The 17,879-nt window shown below is 38.1% G+C and overlaps 2 protein-coding genes and 1 long non-coding RNA gene across 3 annotated transcripts in view; 1 reads left to right on the forward strand and 2 right to left on the reverse strand.

Moving 5' to 3' along the window:
* sec62 (SEC62 homolog, preprotein translocation factor) overlaps positions 1–4,978 on the reverse strand; it is a 17,055-nt gene extending 12,077 nt beyond the window's left edge. The window contains exon 1 of the mRNA XM_037786388.1: positions 4,852–4,978. Within this exon, the coding sequence (XP_037642316.1) occupies positions 4,852–4,887 (36 nt within the window). The 5' untranslated portion in view covers positions 4,888–4,978. The remainder of the gene's footprint in view (positions 1–4,851) is intronic.
* On the forward strand, positions 4,836–9,029 carry LOC119497947. Its single transcript, XR_005209021.1, has 3 exons — positions 4,836–4,973; positions 8,475–8,714; positions 8,892–9,029. It is a non-coding gene; the product is annotated as an uncharacterized LOC119497947 (long non-coding RNA).
* Positions 6,601–17,659, reverse strand: samd7 (sterile alpha motif domain containing 7). Its single transcript, XM_037786382.1, has 9 exons — positions 17,378–17,659; positions 11,483–11,619; positions 11,016–11,139; positions 10,635–10,759; positions 9,745–9,826; positions 8,900–9,573; positions 8,696–8,811; positions 8,503–8,613; positions 6,601–7,426 (listed from the first exon to the last, which is right to left on the reverse strand). Exons 2-9 carry the CDS (start codon positions 11,583–11,585, stop codon positions 7,190–7,192), a joined length of 1,572 nt encoding a protein of 523 aa, XP_037642310.1. The 5' UTR covers positions 11,586–11,619; positions 17,378–17,659; the 3' UTR covers positions 6,601–7,189.
* Positions 17,660–17,879: the final 220 nt, after the last annotated feature.

Raw genomic sequence — 17,879 nt, forward strand, 5'->3', positions numbered from 1 at the left:
ACAATCAACAACAAATCTTAGAAGTACAGCTAGGGTTGGATAATTAACATAATTTACAGACATTACAGATCTCTTACGGTCCTAAATTTACTTATGTTGCAAATTTCAAATGATGTAAATCCCTATTAAGTGAAACTGTTGCAGAATAGCTAATGACATTATTTAGCAAAGGATGTACAGAAGACAAAAATAAACACTCAGCAGAATACAGTTCATTCAGGTAACAAAGACAAAGGTTGCGCCAAAGCAACAAACACTGGAGGATACTTTTAAAGGGAGAGAAATCCCCTTAAGACAGCGACAAGGCCAAAAACATTACAGAAAGTTTTTTTTATTTTTACTTTGTTATTTTGTAAAAAAAAAAAAAAAAAAAAAAAAATAGAAATAAAAAAGCATGATGCAGTTATTTTTTTCTTAATGTAATGCAGAGCTTTTCAGTTGTCAAGAATACACATTGGATTGATTTAAATAACTTTAATGTACTTGAAGTGTGCATTGCGCAGTGTCAGGACGGATCAGGACTCAATATCGGCAGATACACAATTGGGGATCGGGGGCCAAAAGGCTTGATCGGGACATCCGTACCAGAATCAATACTGTATTTTAAATCAATCAGGGCAAACACATTCAATGTCAGTCAACACCAGTTGGAAAATTAATCAATTCATGTATTTAAAAAATTATTAACATTACATTTATCAGTATCAAGAAAAATGGCATTCAGTGATAATGTTTTTTGCCATAATCGAGCAGCCCTATGACCAAGTTCAAACTACATTTAAAAGGTCAATCATTAAAATTTTCATCACAAAATTAACTTAAAGCTGTATCTGCAGGGGTGACTGTGAAAATGTACTCTCTGTTTAACACAAACAGCAACCTACTGCAAGACTCAGAAGTAATCAAACGTTATTCAAATAATGTTGAAATCTAAGTGGCTGAAAAAAAAAGCCTGCAAAGTGTATTGGACAGTGTCTCCACCTCTAAATACAAGTACACTTTCTGTCTATTTTGCAAATTCAGGTTTATATAGCAGATGTTCATCTGTAGCGATAACAGAGTCGCCAAAAGTCATCCTTCCTCCTCCCGTCGTCTGCGGCACTGAACCACATGCCAACACCGAGGGAATGAGAGCATCAGCACAATGAGAGTCAGTGCTGCTTTATCCAGTCCAGCTGGCTCCGGCCAGCAACATGAGGAAGACGATGCCATCAAACAAGCCTTTGTTTAAAGAAGCAGGTATCAGTCACACAGCTCAGTTACACGAGACCCCTACACGGAAAGCCCCCTGTCCCCGTCTATATGATCTACCTGGCTTGATCACATGAGGATTAGCTGCTCTGCTCTAACAGCCATAGTATGTGAAGACAGATTGCTACTAGTGCTCCATACCAACACCAAAGTACTGGTCCTTTAAAACGTATATCCAAGTAACAGTTTTGGCTAGATATGAAACCCATTTCAACACTTTAATACTGTAAGACACAATGGGAAATGGCAGATGAATAATCAAGCGGAATCATGTCAAAAAAGGAAATACCTGTTGTGTAACGAAGCGTGGTGATCTTTAAAGGCAAACAAGGAGATAACAGTATGTGATGTTATGCAACTGAACTCGAACATGCAGAGACCTAAACGTAGTTAGGTGGTCTATTAGGAACACCCACCTCTAACTAATGCAACAGTCCTGTAATAAATCACTCCTACATGAAGGTTATGAAGTTGTAACTGTTTCAAAGGTTTTGATTAAACTTTATGATAATTTTGTAAGCGGTGGTTTGCGGCGCTGTTGAACTGTACTGTTTCATACTGAGAAGTGTTTCTAATATTTAGCGTACCCTCACTATTGTGCTGCACGATTATGGCCAAAATGCTAATCACGATTATTTTGATCAATATTCATATCACGATTAGTCATTCATTTTAGCAACATTTTTATTGCATTTTCACATTAAAATAAACAGAGCACTGTTTTCACTTCCATGCTGTGCTGCACAATGTTGAAAAAAACTGACATTGCAATATTTGTTTCTGCTATATATATATTGCAATATGAAAAAATACAGGAATATTCACCCTTTGTTAGCTACATTTTAAAGAAATGTTTCCGTCTGGTGCACTTCAAGAGCAAAATTAGCAACAATAAGAGCTAGATAAACAATTTTATGCTCTTAATTGAATCATAAACACATTGGTTGTATAGATAATATCCATCCCCAAAAGTGAAGCCAAAACATCTCGATCACCGGCTGGTGGCTAGCTGTTAGTTTAGGAAGTGCTTGATTTGATATGCAGCAAAGTTTTCTATGACGGAACGTGCATTTTAAACGTCAATATCGCAGGCGGTCATGTTCATTTAATTGTGGGAAGCCAAATATGTGGGAAGCCAAAATTTTGATCGCAATTAATAGTCGATCAATTGCGCTGCCCTACCCTCACTGATTTAAATGGAGCAGATAAAATCACTGAAACCTGAAAATGATAACCTTCATGGATGTAATTACTGCAGGTCTGTTGAATTAGAGAGCATTAGTTTTCGAGGTGAACTAAGTAACTGGTAACCAAGTGTACACTGGAATAATAATATTGGCTTCTTGGCTTGCTGTGATGTAAAGAACAATCAAATGGTATTAAAAAGTAAAGAGGAATTGTATTTAATGTAGAGTGGTGGTGTTAATAGACAAGACTCTTGGTTTCAGGTATGCTCATAAATGAGATAACAGCATGTCTTTGTTATGCAACTGAACTCAAACAGGCAAGAGGACTACACTCAGTTGCAAGTATATTAGGTACACCTAGCTAAACCTAATGCAGTATAACACACAAAATGTTCAGTTATTGATTAAACTGTTTCAGAGAGGTGTTGATTCAACTTTATGGTCATTTTGGAGGCTGTAGTTTATGGTGTTGTTGAGTTGTATTGTGTTATAGGCTGAAAAGTGTAATGCCACAGAGGCTAATATTTACTCTACATTGATATAAACATTTCTAAAACTGTTTTAACAAAGACTGAATATTATATCCTTCATGAAGGTAGGATTTATTGCAGGGCTGGTGAATTAGCTCCAGCTAGGTGTACTTAATAAACCAGCAACCAAATATTTATCAAAGTAACATTATTGGCTACATATCAAAAAGATTTTTGCAAAGAGATAAGTATTGTGTAAAACAGAGGGATGACGATGGTAATAAACAGGCCTCTTTAACTGTGGTCCACTCAATGGTATGAGTTGTGCAGCTGAGCGTAAACGCACAAGAGAACTACCGGTATATCATAATGTCGGCTTGATGCACTGCAACAAGCAAATTCAACATATTTATTCATCTACAATAACAGCATATGGAGTGAAAACAATTCATTTTAGCTTATCCCACTGCTTTGAAGGACACTATCGCAGTGTCCCAAAACCATACATACTGTGTACAGTATGTACTACAATAATCCCTTCAGTATGTTTTGCAACTAGTATACAATCAACATACAGAGAATTACACAATACTTGCACCACTGGACGGCAATCAAACTGCAACTTAAAAATGCAACTACCAAAAGGAGCTGCAACAATTAATCAATTAGTTGTCAACTATTAAATTGATCGCCAACTATTTTGATGATCGGTTAATGGGTTTGAGTGTTGTCGTTTTTTTTAAAGTCAAAATTGTCTGATTCCAGCTTCTTAAATTTAATATTTTCTGGTTTCTTTACTCCTATATGACAGTAAACTGAATATCATTGAGTTGAGGACGAAACAAGACATTTGAAGGCATCGTCTTGGGCTTTGGGAAACACTGATCAACATCGACTACACATAAAGACAGTAAAATATTTAATCTGTTTTAATTGTTCCACCTGTGATTTGCTTTCCTTCTATACCCTACCGTGTGCAATAATAGTGAACATCAGAAATCACACTCAAAATCTTTTTTTTTTATTTACTATGAATACCAAGTAAGTATAATTCATTTTGTCCCCTTTCCTTGAGCATATTCTAGTATGAAACTGGGAAAAATCCCCTCATCTCAGTGTTCATTTCTGAAATGAATCAAAACTACAAGCACACAATGGTACTATAGTTTTTTTCTTTAATCTAGATCTTAAGCAATGCTTCAATGAACAACTGTAATGGGAGCCTGTTAATGTCTTCATCTGTTCTTTCCAGGTGACTTACAAGTAATATAATTATTGTGTGTGATTCTAGTGGTACAAACAGATCATAAATGTATTAAAATCAAACTACTATCTGTCTTTATAGCATGCATTGTGAGTGTTTAAGTTGACTGAACCTGTAGCCTCTCCATGAACTGTTGCTTTAACTGAAATCAATGCTCTGTAGTCTTTAAAGTGCTGCTGCAGCCTCACCACCTCGCTGCTACCTGCACAGTTGTTATTATTATGATGCACTGTGTTGACTCATTAATTAAAACTCCCGCAGATTGAACTCACGTTATGTAAACAGGTCTGGTTTAGAGCTGACGCAGCTTAGCCTGACAACGTTTAACGTTACAGTCAGTTCAGTCAGAGTAAAGGACAGTAGAGAGACAGCTCAGTAGCAACAATAGCAACACCACTGTCGTTACCATGTTAACACGTGAGTGCTACGTGTAATAACGGTTATAAACAGAACGAGAACGTCTATTTGAAATACAAACACCAACGGTTGTTTTCGCTAGCCAGCTAATGCTAGCAGCCGTTAGCCATCAACTGGCGTTAACTGCCACCGGTTAACGGCTCCTCACGAGGATGCTGCCGGTAACAAACACCCGGTAACAGCTCGTTAACACGCACGTGTTGTTTATGTGCCGTCCTTCAGCTCGCCCGGGCGGTAATGTGTAAGAACTGAGTGATGGTACCTGGATCCGTTTCTTGTGCCTCCTGCGCTCCGCCATGATCCTCCAACTCAGCTCCTCCGGCGTGCGCGAGGCTGCGGACGCGTACACTCTGAAGTATCGCGAGATTAACCGATTAAAAAACGGTAATTTCATTCACAAGTGTTATGAACAATCTCACTGTGGTTGCTCTGTTGTTTATACATATCATCTTTATGCATATCTTTTACCTTTGAATTTCATTTAGTGATACAGTATATATTTTTATATTTTTTAATTTACTAATTTACACTGTGGTTATATATTGTATGTTTGATGCATATATTTGTACATATTTCTTATATTTCTTATTTATTTATATTTATCTACATATATTGTGTTATATATTGTAGCATTATGTACATAATTTACATGTTTCATACTCCTTTATTTCTATTTCTTTATGCTTTATATAAGAGCGACTGTAAAGTCCCATTTTCCCCCCAGGATCAATAAAGTGTTTCTAATTCTGATTCTATGTCATAGTAATTCATGACAGTGAAACAGCTAAATGGAACTCAACCATCATTATTTTTATTATTTACACCTGTGCTTTTTCCTACTGTGACATTTCAAAATGTCTTCTGTGAAAAAGACTTATGGAGGATCATTATACTGATTGCAGCCATTCAGGTACCTCATTCCTTTATGTCTAACACGTGTATATGTATATGTATATACATATATATTTATTAGTAGTGATGGCAAGTAACTAAGTACGTTAAACCAGGTTAGGCCTACTTGTAGCCCACTTTAGATGAGTATCTCCATTTTCTGCTTCTTTATACTTCTACTCCACTAACATATTTGAGGGACATATTGTGGATTGATACATTTAGTTAGCTTGTAGATTAAAATTAATAAAACAAAATGTAGTCAACAAACAATTTATGCCAAGTATTATAGTATAAGATACAAATAAGCCTTTATTTATTTATCTATCTATTTATTTATTTATCTATTTTTCAATTTTTTAATTTATTTATTCATTTATTTATTTATTTATTTAATTTAGAATTAACTTAGATCATCATGGGGAAATTCACAAGCTACCCTTCAGTATATTTAGTAAAAAAAATAAGCCCCACCATTACCAGCTGCAACATTAAAGTAATAATGCATCAATAATTATTACATTATTTTGAAATCAGTCATTCTGCATAATGAGTACTTTCACTTTTGGTACTTTAATTATATTTTTGATGGTAATACTTTTGTACATTTACATAAGTAATATTTTGAATGCAGGACTTCTAGCATATAACAGAGTATATCTACACTGTATTGTTACTTTTACTTAAATAGATAATCTGAGTACTTCTTCCACCACTGATTATAAGGACACCCTTATCTCTTCCCTTAGTCTCCACATAAACAAGTTAATCGATCTTCAATTCGTATAAATTGCCGTCACACATTTAATGCATGATCTCTTTCGGAATATTCAAGACTAGCCTTTTTCTTATTTGAAATCAAATTACTCTTACTTTTAAGCTTTAATATTTATCTTTAAAATGATGGATTAATGTCATAACACTTAGTTTGTTATTGTTTTTGTTGACTGTTTGTCTTGTTTTCTTTTCTTTTATGTTTCTAGTCTGTTTTTTTGCTTTGGAAATGTAGATGCTCAGATTTCCTTTTTTACGCTCTGAAGACTTCTGGTCCATGATGGCTTATAGAGCTACAGGTAATAGGTTATCAGGACTTTATATATTATTTTTTCTCAAAATATGTGGTTCTTGATGTTCACTTATTTATTCCTTACCATACCAGTACTGGTTTTCTATGTAGAAAAACACTTTATTTACAACCCAACAAACGCAAAAAGGTATCAAACATCCAAAAATCTCACTTACATATGTCATTATTCGATTATAAAACCATTCCCATATTATGTATATGGTCCATATGATGACCTACTGAAAAAATGACAATTAGCAGCTCAAAAATGAAAATAAGTTTAAAGCTACAATCAGACATTTAGAGGCCTGTAATGAAAAAGAAGAAAAGAAAAATAATAATGGACCTTCTTATCGTTTCATAACTCACACATCAGTCTCACTCCACTGTTGTTAAAAAATATATGCACATGTACAGTATATGTAAAATACAAATGTTTAGCAGACACCTGGGCCTAATGTGAACCAGTGCATTAAATGGCCAGGTAGCAAATAGTAAAAAAAAGAAAGAAAAGTATATTCAATCCAGTTAATCATTATGTAAACAAATCCACCACTGTGGCAGTTCAGGAAGAGCCATGCTGTACTGGAGGTGCTCTGCTGGGTCCGGTTAGGTTCACATCTGTCCACATTATCAGTTCTGATCAGGCTGTCTCACTGCTGGCAGATGGAGGGGAATTGTTTTCTGTCTCATGCAGGTGCTCTGTGGATTTGAGGACATCAGGGTCTCTTGGACTCGCCATCATCTCCTCACTGTTGCAGTTCACAGGGGAGCCGATCTCTGATGAGCGGTCGGCGTGTTTCTCAGGGGTGGCCTGTTGGGTTGAGGTGGAGAGCGGCAGGTTCATCATGTACAACACGTTGCCCAGACGCCTGGATACCTGCAGAGGAATAAAGAGAGTTGACACACGTATTAGACAAAAAGGAATGATGTACCTGCAGGTCTGCAATCAGTATAATGATCCTCCATAGGTCATTTTCACAGAAGACATTTTGAAATGTCACAGTAGGAAAAAGCACAGGTGTAAATAATAAAAATAATCATGACTGAGTTCCATTTAGCTGTTTCACTGTCATGAATTACTATGACATAAAATCTGAATTAGAAACACTTCCTGGGAAGAAATTGGGATTTTCCAGTCGCTCTTATATAAAGCATAAAGAAATAGAAATAAAGGAGCATGTAACATGTAAATTATGTACATAATGCTACAATATATAACACAATATATGTAGATAAATATAAATAAATAAGAAAAATAAGAAATGTGTACAAATATGTGCATCAAACATACAATATATAACCACAGTGTAAATAAGTAAATTCAAAAATTCAGAGAAGTGGGAACTATTAAGCGTGTTAAATATAAATGCAAAAATAGCATAAATAAGAATTAGATAATAATTTGTAGTAATAATTAGAGAATAAGAATAGAGCAGAGCCATCGATAAAATTATTAGTAGCACCTGTGTTTTTCCTACTATGACAAGTCAAAATAAGGTAAAATCTCTTATATTTGTACAATATTTACATAATATTCTCATTTTTATTCTCCATATTTTTACTATTGCTACTTCTGTTTACTCTGCATATAGTGTACCACATATATTACATGTTTAAGTTGTTTTTGTGCAGGTTTTTCTTACCAAAATCAAATTGGTCTAATGATCAATAATGTCACATGTTGTACAGATTGTAAAGCACTCTGATGCAAGTTTGTGATTTCAGATTTTTGGCTCAATAAATTAAATTAATTATAGACTCAAAAACAGAAAAAACAAAAGCGATGAAAAGCTTTATATAAGTTACATTTTATTGAAGAGTTATTGTGTAGAGTTGCACAGGCATTCCTGAGATTTACTTTAAAGTAGCACACATCCCCTCTTTATAGGGATCAAGTTTTGATATTTCTTTCTTTGGTGACTCAGAGTTTGAGTCATAGTCGGTGTTTCCTACCTGTGAGCGGATCTTAAGAGCTGGTCCCAGTTTGAGCCCCAGTGTGTCCAGTAGATGCTCCTCTGACAGGAGCGGCAGTGTCTCCCCGTCGATCATGTGGTCCTTGAACGTCTGCAGAGTGAAATCACACGAAAACGTCAGCACAACAAAGACACAACAGAAAGAATAAAGACAGAAAAGTGTAGAAACCAACCTGAGCATATTCTGAACATGTAGGTATACTGTTGATAAAGTTGTAGACATCATTCACTGTCCACTTCCTTATGTCTTCAGACACCTCATCACCATTAAGAAAGAGATTGGGTGGACCTGAAAAAAATAATGACATACATATTTGTTGGTGCTGTAATATTAATTTGCTAAAATAATATATTGTAATCTATGTTTAGAAACTCACCAGGTGGAAGGAAACCATTTCCAGGGACTGGGAACATGTAAGGCATGCCAGTGAGCGCTCCACCAGCGGAGGGATACATGAACTTCTCCTGGAAAGCTGAACATTGGCTGGATATGTCTTTATCATTTGCACCGCTGTTGGCCACATCTGATCCATCTTGACTGTTCACACAGGCTTTACGCAGGCCTGGCTCTCCATCTTTGTAGTTCTTCCTGCTTCCTGCGGCGAGCTCAGAGTCTATTTTTGCTTGATGATGCGTCTTGCTGGTGGGACACTCCTCTCCCATGTCCCCCTTTGCCTCCACCTCTTTCTCCTCCCCTGATGTGGCCCCCGGGCTCTGCTCCACACTTTTATCTTCAGTTTGGCCCTTCAGGTTGGACACGTGGCTCTCTGCGTTCTTGTGAGCGTTCGGCCTCCTGCCAGCCCTGCGTCCCCTCTCTCTGTGCAGCGTGCTCATTGGTGGGTAAGGACTGGCTGACATGAGGATGCTGTTTGAGTGCAACTCATCCAGGGTGGGACGGTGGACGAAGACATCGTGGCCGTCTGGCATGCGTTGACGACCTCTGAACGCCATGTGGTTGGAAGGGTACGACATGTGATTGTCCATTCCCATAAGTCCCTTCTGGTGGGCATTCTCCAGCTCCTTCTGGTGCAGTATTGCGTTCATCTCCATCCTGAATAAGACCACACACCAATATTAGACATATTTATGCAACAATGACGGTGGAGCCACATTTTCACACTCTGTTATTAAAGTAAGGTCTGACAATGCATGAAATGTGATGTGGACCTGTGTGTAGATGGAATATTTCTGTGAGTGGCTGATGATTTTCTGCACACACTACCTGGCTATATTTTGTTTGTGAATGAACTCCTGTCGCCGGGCAACTGTTTCCATGGGCTCCGAGGGTAAGAAGCCGTAGCCACCTGAGAAAAACAAAAAAGACAGACAAGCTGTTAATGCTCATTCACATTCCTTAAAGGTACAGTGTGTAGGATTTGGTGGCATCTAGTGGTGTGGTTGCAGATTGCAACCAAATGAGTTGGGTTGTGGGTCCAACAAACACAAGACTTTCAACTTGGAGACTCATGTTTGAGACCGGTGTTTTGTTATGTAAGTTACGTTAATGACGGTTGTCACGTGACCGTTTCCTGCACTGACGTTACGTTGTTTTCCGTACATGTTTAACTTGTTTTAAGCCCAACCATGACGTTTTCCCTTACCCTACAGTAAATAGTGGTCTTCTTGCCTAAACCAAAATCTGTGGCTTTGTTTCCTCCTGCTGGTACTGCACATTAATATAAGTGTGTAATATTCACATCTCGGCGAGGCAAAGCATGACACTGACACGCTATGTCAGTGTCATGGACAGATGGGTCTATGACACGCGTTGACGTGCTCTGGCATGGTTTGGTGGGTTAAGGTAATGTAAAAATGCAAAAGGCTCTCTCTAAAGTCAGTGTTTGGTTTGTCCGTTCTGGGCTACTGTAGAAACATGGCGGAGCAACATAGCGGACTCTGTAAACCCGCTCCTTATGTAGATATAAAAGGGTCATTCTAAGCTAACAATAACACAACAATTCTTAGTTTCAGCTGATTACACACTAATGAAAATACAGTTATGAATATTATATTCAATTTCTGTTAATAAATCCCCTGAAATGATACACACTGTTCCTCTAAGACGATACAGGCAGGCTGGGAATGTATGAATGTGCATTGGGCCGTGCTCACCTGCTCCAGGGAAACCTCTCCCAGGCATGACATTGGCATGGGGAGGTAGAGGTGGACCCAGGTGAGGTCCCATATGCATCTGTCTGGCCTCGGAGGCTACCATCTCGGAGGGCTGAACCATCTCTCTGATGAAGGAAAAGCAGGGAAAATCAGTTATGATATCAAGGGACAGATATCAGCTGTGATAATTGCTGTTTTATTAATGACTAAGGTATATCTTAGTCTCTTTAAAAACATTTTTGTTGAACAGAAACGTGCATCAGATAATTCTCTCAAGAAGCTTTCTTCTTCACTTATGCACATGTAACTGATAATTCTCAGTGGTGCCCTTCACCAGGGAGCTACCGTTTTCGGGTTTTAAGAGTGAATTCAGGTACACACCTCTCCATGAAGCGAGGTTCGAACTGCGCTTGGACCCCCTGTAACCTCTGCTGCCCCTGAGCAAGGATCTGTGGAGCCATGGCCATCTGGTTCCTCATTATCAGCTCTTGCCTCTGTCTGAGCTCTGCAAGAGAAGAAAAAGCACCACGGGTCACCGGAGGGTCTCCAGTTTAGCCACAAGAGACGTGCACTGACTGGGAAAGCTGGAGACTGCAGGTACTACTGAGCAGGTAACAATCCACTAAAATCAATACATTGAAGACAAGGTCACACAGTTGGTTTAATCTGTTTGGAGCTCCAGACTGAACAATTTAGATGGTGTCAGGAAATGTGTAAACTAAAAAACATAATTCTTGTGATTGTCTAAGTTTTGCATCTATTTTAAACTGTAATTTATTTGAAAATTACACTTTTTCAAGTTATCTTGTACTCCTGATATATTTAAAGTTGTTGTTTTCATTTCTCACCTCCAGCTGATATGCCGTTGACCAGACGGTACCAGTGCTTCTCATCCAAAGCCCCCTGCTCTCCCAGCGCTGTCATCTTCCTCAGCTGCTCCCGTGGGGTCATGACACACACACGACCTTTGACCTCCACCTGAACACTGTAGGAGTTTAAAAAGAAGGTCAAACATGTGATAACTACTTTGACAATCTACTGTAATATTGCATGATTTTTTGGAGCTTTCATGTATAAATTCATGGAAAACTTGGATGGATGCATACATTCCCATGCCACAAGGGGGCAGCAAATATCTTCACATTAAAGAGCCTATTAATGGTCACTGAACTTTGTGGTATTATGTTATGTTTTTTCCATAAAAAGAATACGAATCTCACTAAAATATCTTACAAACAAACAAATATCACCATTACTCTCTCTCCCCCTTTCATAACTATCACTGTCACTATTAATAAAGGCAAAAATCCCCCCAAAAATCTTAAAATATATATTCCCACTAGACTAGACATTGTCATCACGTATCTAAGAAAACACAGGCAAAACATATTTTATTCTACCAATCAAACTTAATTTTAAAAACTAGAGGATTGTTTTGTGGTTGTGTTTTATTTAAGCAGAGCGGTGACAAGGAAATATCTGTACTGAGATTAGAACAGACTGACAAAATAAAATATAGCCTAAATAATAAAATGTAAAAAAAACGGTGGCTTCCATAAACTGCCCATATGTGATCCATGCACATACGCAAATACATCCGCTAACATTCGATCCTTCCTCTCACCTCTCACCTCCACCTTAGCATTAAGCATTAATCTTTAACCAACCTTAACCCTAACCCTCACCGTAACGTAAACCTAATCCTAAACTTAAATTTAACACCTAAATCCAAATCCTAGCCTTACTGTAACACTAACCCTTAAAAACGTGGAGGCCAGCAAAAATTGCCCTTGTTTGGAAGATTTTTCTCATCTTTCTCTCCTTGCCAGAACATCTGTTCCTCATAAATATAGTAATAAAAGGACACTCACACGCACACATACACACTCCAACTGGCCACATTGTTCTTGGCTGAGCCGGCAGCTTGTGTAAACAAGCGCAAATCGACTTAGACACCTCCAATTAGCCTTCTACACAGCAGAAATCCCATTACAATATATGATACTGTAAACGACAGCGCAATAATCCAGTGCTGCTAATCCTAGGACCAGAGTGAGCAATATGCTGCTGGGTGGATGAATCCGAATCTGCACACAAATTCACCATCCGCCTTTTCATAATATATTAGTGATCATAATTGTTTTGATTGATATGTTTGCCAATGTTGCAAATAGGGCTGTCATGATATCAGATTTCCACTACATGATTATTGTGGTCAAAAGATGAAGATATTGCGATATCTATAGAAAAATTTAAATAATAATAATAATAATAACAATCCTATTGGTCAAATTCCTTTTTTAACTTTGTTTATTGTGCATTTTGTTTCTTTTTTGGCAAATGAATTACACTGAAAATAAGAGTGTAGGGAGGTGGAGAGAGAGTCTATAACCATAACTGTATACAGTATATAAATTAAGAGACGCTGAGTTATTTACATGATATTATCATGTGTATTATTAACACGATATCAAAAATAATTAAATAATTAAATAAAAATAAATTTGCCAAAATTTCCCGGCCACACGCACACAAACACACATACACACGCACACACACACACACACCCCCCAAATCAAAGGGCCAACCCCAGATTATTACTTTGCTGTTAATGTTACTGTTACCCAATGTACTTTCTGTTTTTTGTGTTGTCCTTCCTCACCTGTTATGTCTCTTTGCACTAAATAAAAGACAAATTAACAAAATATCAATATTTTATTTTAAAATATCTCGATTATCGCCAATATATTGCGACACCCCCAGTTGCAAACTGTGCACATGTACCACATGTTTTCATTCCCCTCCCCCCCAGAGAAATGCTGTCATAAGATTTGCCCCGAGGCCTTGAGCATTATCCACAGTCCCTCAAGTTCCCTCTGAAGCCCATCTAATCTGAGGGCTGTAATCCGCCTATTAGTCCAGCAACAGTCTGCTAGCTACATCTGCTGACCTGCCTGAGACCGCCCTGCTGGCCCGTCCAACCCCCATCCCCACCTTCCCAGGCCCCCGCTACCCCCAGGATCCTATTAGCTAAGTCCTGGCTATACAGCACTTTAAAGGGATGTGTTGGAGGTAATCCGCACGTTTAGAGTTTTACCCTCAGCAAACCTTGCCTGTAAGCATCCCGGACAATACACCCTAAGTGCTAAGCCTATTAGCCTCCATTAGCTCCCAGGATGTCCTAAAAACACCTTGGGGATAAATCTGGGGATGCAATCGGTTTATGTGGAGCTATGTGGCGCGAACACACGCACCCTGCCTCCACCTACGTCGCTGCCAATGTCATAACAGCTAGCATCAGCAAATGAGAAGAAATGTATTTCAACATTTACGCCTCTGTAATTCCCAAGTGGGCACTAAGCTGTGAGCCTCAGGGCGTTGTGAAATGTGTTATCGCCTTCACATTCTCTCCACTGGGAATTAATGATGTGTGATACTGTAAACAATTGTACATTTTTCAAGATGATTAGACTTTTTTTCTTAAGAGCTTACATACTTAACAATTAAATATGGAAAGTAAAATCATCAAAGCAAGAAATATGAGTTTGATCCCTGAGTGTCTACAAAAACAGAACATAGTGCCACAAACTGTGACAGGCTGTTGCCTCGGAAAAAGAGGCGCCTGCGTTAGCACCAGATTGTGTTAGCATCACATGCGAGTCAAAGAGCTAAGCTGCCAGTTTAAAAACAAAAATTAATATGCGCCAATTTTTTAAAAACACTTTCTGAATATTTCCAGAATCCCCAAAGACTCTTCTGACCATCTGGATGAAAAAAACATTCATTCTGCTGCACAATAACAAAATATTTTAAAACTATTTCTCAAATGTGCTTCCTCTTTTTTCAATAGAAGCAAAAAGATTGCCTTATTATTTTGTATGAAAATGTAAATATTGGAAAGAAACATCTAATTCATCTAGTTAACTGTTAGGAACCTGCCTCGGTGAGATCACAGTGCAACAGGACAACGTTCAAAACAACATGCTAATAATAAAACCATCATATACATAAGAAAATATTAAAATAAACAAAGTACCATGAATATAAAAAGATAAGCTAAAGACAAAATACCTTAAAGTGCAAGAAGCTTGCTGATAATGTTACTGATAATAACATTTTTAATTGAGTTTCACATTGTGCAAATTGAGCAAAGATGATCCGTCTACCATCTTTGTTTGGATTAGGAAAGACAGTTGCAATTTGGGAAACAAGTTCAAAGTTAGGGCTGCACGATTTTGAAAAAATATCTAATTGCGATAATTCTGATTGATATTGCAATTGCGATGTGATTTGCGATATAAGAGGGAATGATCATTTTTACATTATCATTCTCATTTTCATTGAAAAACATATTAAATGATTACGGGGCGATTTGGGATCTGTACCAAACAAAGATGTTTTCTTAAGTCTGTAGAATATGACGGATAGGCCAGAACGTCTCTGCAGCACCACAATATTTAATTCAAAACAGTATTTTGACACATTTCGCCTTTAATAAATATTGCGCCAATTTAAAATTTGTGATAAATTGTGCAGCGGACAGAATATTTTTTCATCCAAATGGTTAAAAGAGTCTTTTATGATTCTGTAAATACCTTCAGAAAAGGATTAAATGTGTTGTTAAACACTTTTTTTTGTTTTTGAAAGATTAACAGTAATTTTGTTTTTTGGGAAAATCACATGCTTAGCTCTGTGACTCCAAACATGAGAGGCACAAAGTGTGGCTGCGCTTGTAGGAACTTGGAGGAATTCTTTGTTAAGGCCTGTTCTATCACAGCTAACACTTTGATTAGGTTTTGTTTTAAAGATACAGTGTGTAGGATTTGTCGACATCTAGTGGTGAGATTACACATGAACTACTGAATCTTCTCACGTGTGCCAAGCGTGTAGAAGCAGCCCCGTTCTCATTTCCAGGGTGTCAAATATGGCGCTTTTGTCACGGCCCTGGGTGCGCGATACCACCACACAAGGCACCTTGAGCACCGGTATGTGACGCACCGGTCTTTAACTACAATGTAAGCTCATCCGCTGCAACAGTAAACACTGGAAAGAGCTGTGATGACGTTGTTTAAAGAGCGAAAGAGTCACACCGGGCAGGCGGGAGGGGAGGCGGATGGGTCCAACAAACACAAGGCTTTAATCCAGGTGACCGCTGTTTATGCCCCGTGCGTTAAATTTCTCTATCACTTTATAATCAACTAATCGTTCGCGTCCCGTGTTCACAACATTAAGTCACATTTTCCCTTTACAAATGTGGTCATTTTAAACCCAACCATGTTGTTTTTTCCGAAACCTAACTAAGTGGGTTTGGAGCCAGAACCTAACCGAGTGTTTTCACTTAATTCACAAGGTTAAGCATGTGTTTACTGTGACCGAAAAGTGACACCGAGGGGTCTGACAAGGCGTCAGTATGTGACGAGTTGGAATGAGAACGTGTTGGTTGGAGAACTACGGTGGCCGACGCGAAAATGTGAACACAAAAATGTCCCTATCTAGAGGCAGTGTTTGGTTTGTCTGTTCTGGGCTATTGTAGAAACATGGGGGCCGGCTCCGTAAAGAGGACCCGCTCCCTATGTAGATATAAACGGCTCATTCTGAGATGACGAAAACACAACAATTCTTATTATCAAGTGATTATACACTAAAGAAAACATACTTATTAATATTATATTCCATTTCTGCCAATAGATCCCCCTTAATGCTACACACTGTTCCTTTAAGTTTACGTAAGTAAGGTCGTAGACTTAACGTATAGACTTAACGTATACCGCCGTAACACCTCTTCAAACCCGACCTCGCTCAAACTTCGTACAGAATCTTACATGGATGTTTCAAGATAAGTGCATTTTGTGAGTGAAACTGTCATTACAGGTGAGCTTGAAAACCTCTTCTCTCATATTTCCTCAACAAACAGAGGCCACACCGCAGCTGTCAAATCCGGGGATTGGGCTCCTTGGATTTGCTGTTGCCTGGTTAATCTCATTACAAGAATGAATTAAAGGGAAAAATTGCTGACGACTTAGATGGAGCCCTGAGGAGGTCATATCAGACAAGACAGAAGTATTGTCTGGTCCTTCCTAATCCCCCTTCACACAACATGTTAGATTCTGTCAGTTACAAGAAGCAGATTAGATTTTATGAGAGTTGTAAGTGGCGAGCTGCAGGTATTGATTTAAGAATTACTTGTGGTGTCATAAACTCACATGACAACGTGTTGAAATAGAAGAGGATCAAATCAAATATAAATCAATATATATAGAAATATATAGTTTAATGTCAACACAAATCATCACAGTTGATAAAAAAAACAGTCATCAAGTATTTCAGCATCATTTTCATTTCAATAAGCGCTATTTACAGAATCTGGGCTAATTATTAGGTTAATTATCCAGATTTCAAGGTTGTTCGTCTAATCGCATTGGCCTTTAGATTAATCACTTACTGAGGGATCAGCAGCCTTTTATACAGTTTACTGCTCACATTACGCATGACAGGATAAACCATGTGAAAGTTTTGCATTTTTATAACATTGTGATGCAAATATTCAGCTACGTGCATAGATTTTAAGGTTGTTACTGTTATTTCTGATCACATGCTGAGGCATCAGACACTTGTACTGTACATATTATATATTCTGAAATAAACTAGCAGAGTAAATGTGACTCACAAAAACTAAAATACAACCTAAACAAATCAGTCACAAAGAAAGAAAAAGGAGAAAGAGGAAGTTTTAATGGACTTACCTGCAAGTTTGCACCAGTGAGCAGAGTTTGGAACTGATTTTGTCCCAAAAAAGTTAAAAATGTGGAGGAAAAAACCTTTGGACAGCTCACAGACTGTGTCTCTCTTCTGTCCCTCTTTCACTTCCAACTAAAGGGCCTCCCACTAACCAGCCAACTGGTCTGAGTGCAGCCTGCTGCCAGCTAACTGCCTTAACTAAAAAAGACCTTTTAAATACCGATTCATTTCATCTCCATTAGATGGCCTTATCTCCTGCGGTAAGCCCTCCCTGACCTGACATCACTATGATCTCCCATCCAACTGCTTGCCGCACCTTGCAACTGATGTGTAATTACTGAAGCAGCACTGGTCCTAAGCATGGAGCGCTAAACCTCTTTCAACGTTTACCTCACTAATCCCTTGTTAGCACTTTAGACCATAGTTAAGACACCTAAATGCTTAGCTTCTTTTTCCAGTGGCAAAATGTCCAACCCCTCCTGAACGGCCACATGCAGAGAAGCTACA

This window comes from Sebastes umbrosus, chromosome 12, assembly GCF_015220745.1.
Source record: "Sebastes umbrosus isolate fSebUmb1 chromosome 12, fSebUmb1.pri, whole genome shotgun sequence".
Taxonomy (NCBI): Eukaryota; Metazoa; Chordata; class Actinopteri; order Perciformes; family Sebastidae; genus Sebastes; species Sebastes umbrosus.

Bases quoted from the DNA above. Each gene is read 5' to 3' on its own strand.
- samd7 (XM_037786382.1), bottom strand. From the start codon at position 11,585: ATGACCCCACGGGAGCAGCTGAGGAAGATGACAGCGCTGGGAGAGCAG. The intron at 11,140-11,482 runs GTGAGAAATGAA...CTTCTCTTGCAG, and splicing joins CAACGGCATATCAGCTGGAG to AGCTCAGACAGAGGCAAGAG. The intron at 10,760-11,015 runs GTGTGTACCTGA...TTCCTTCATCAG, and splicing joins GAACCTCGCTTCATGGAGAG to AGAGATGGTTCAGCCCTCCG.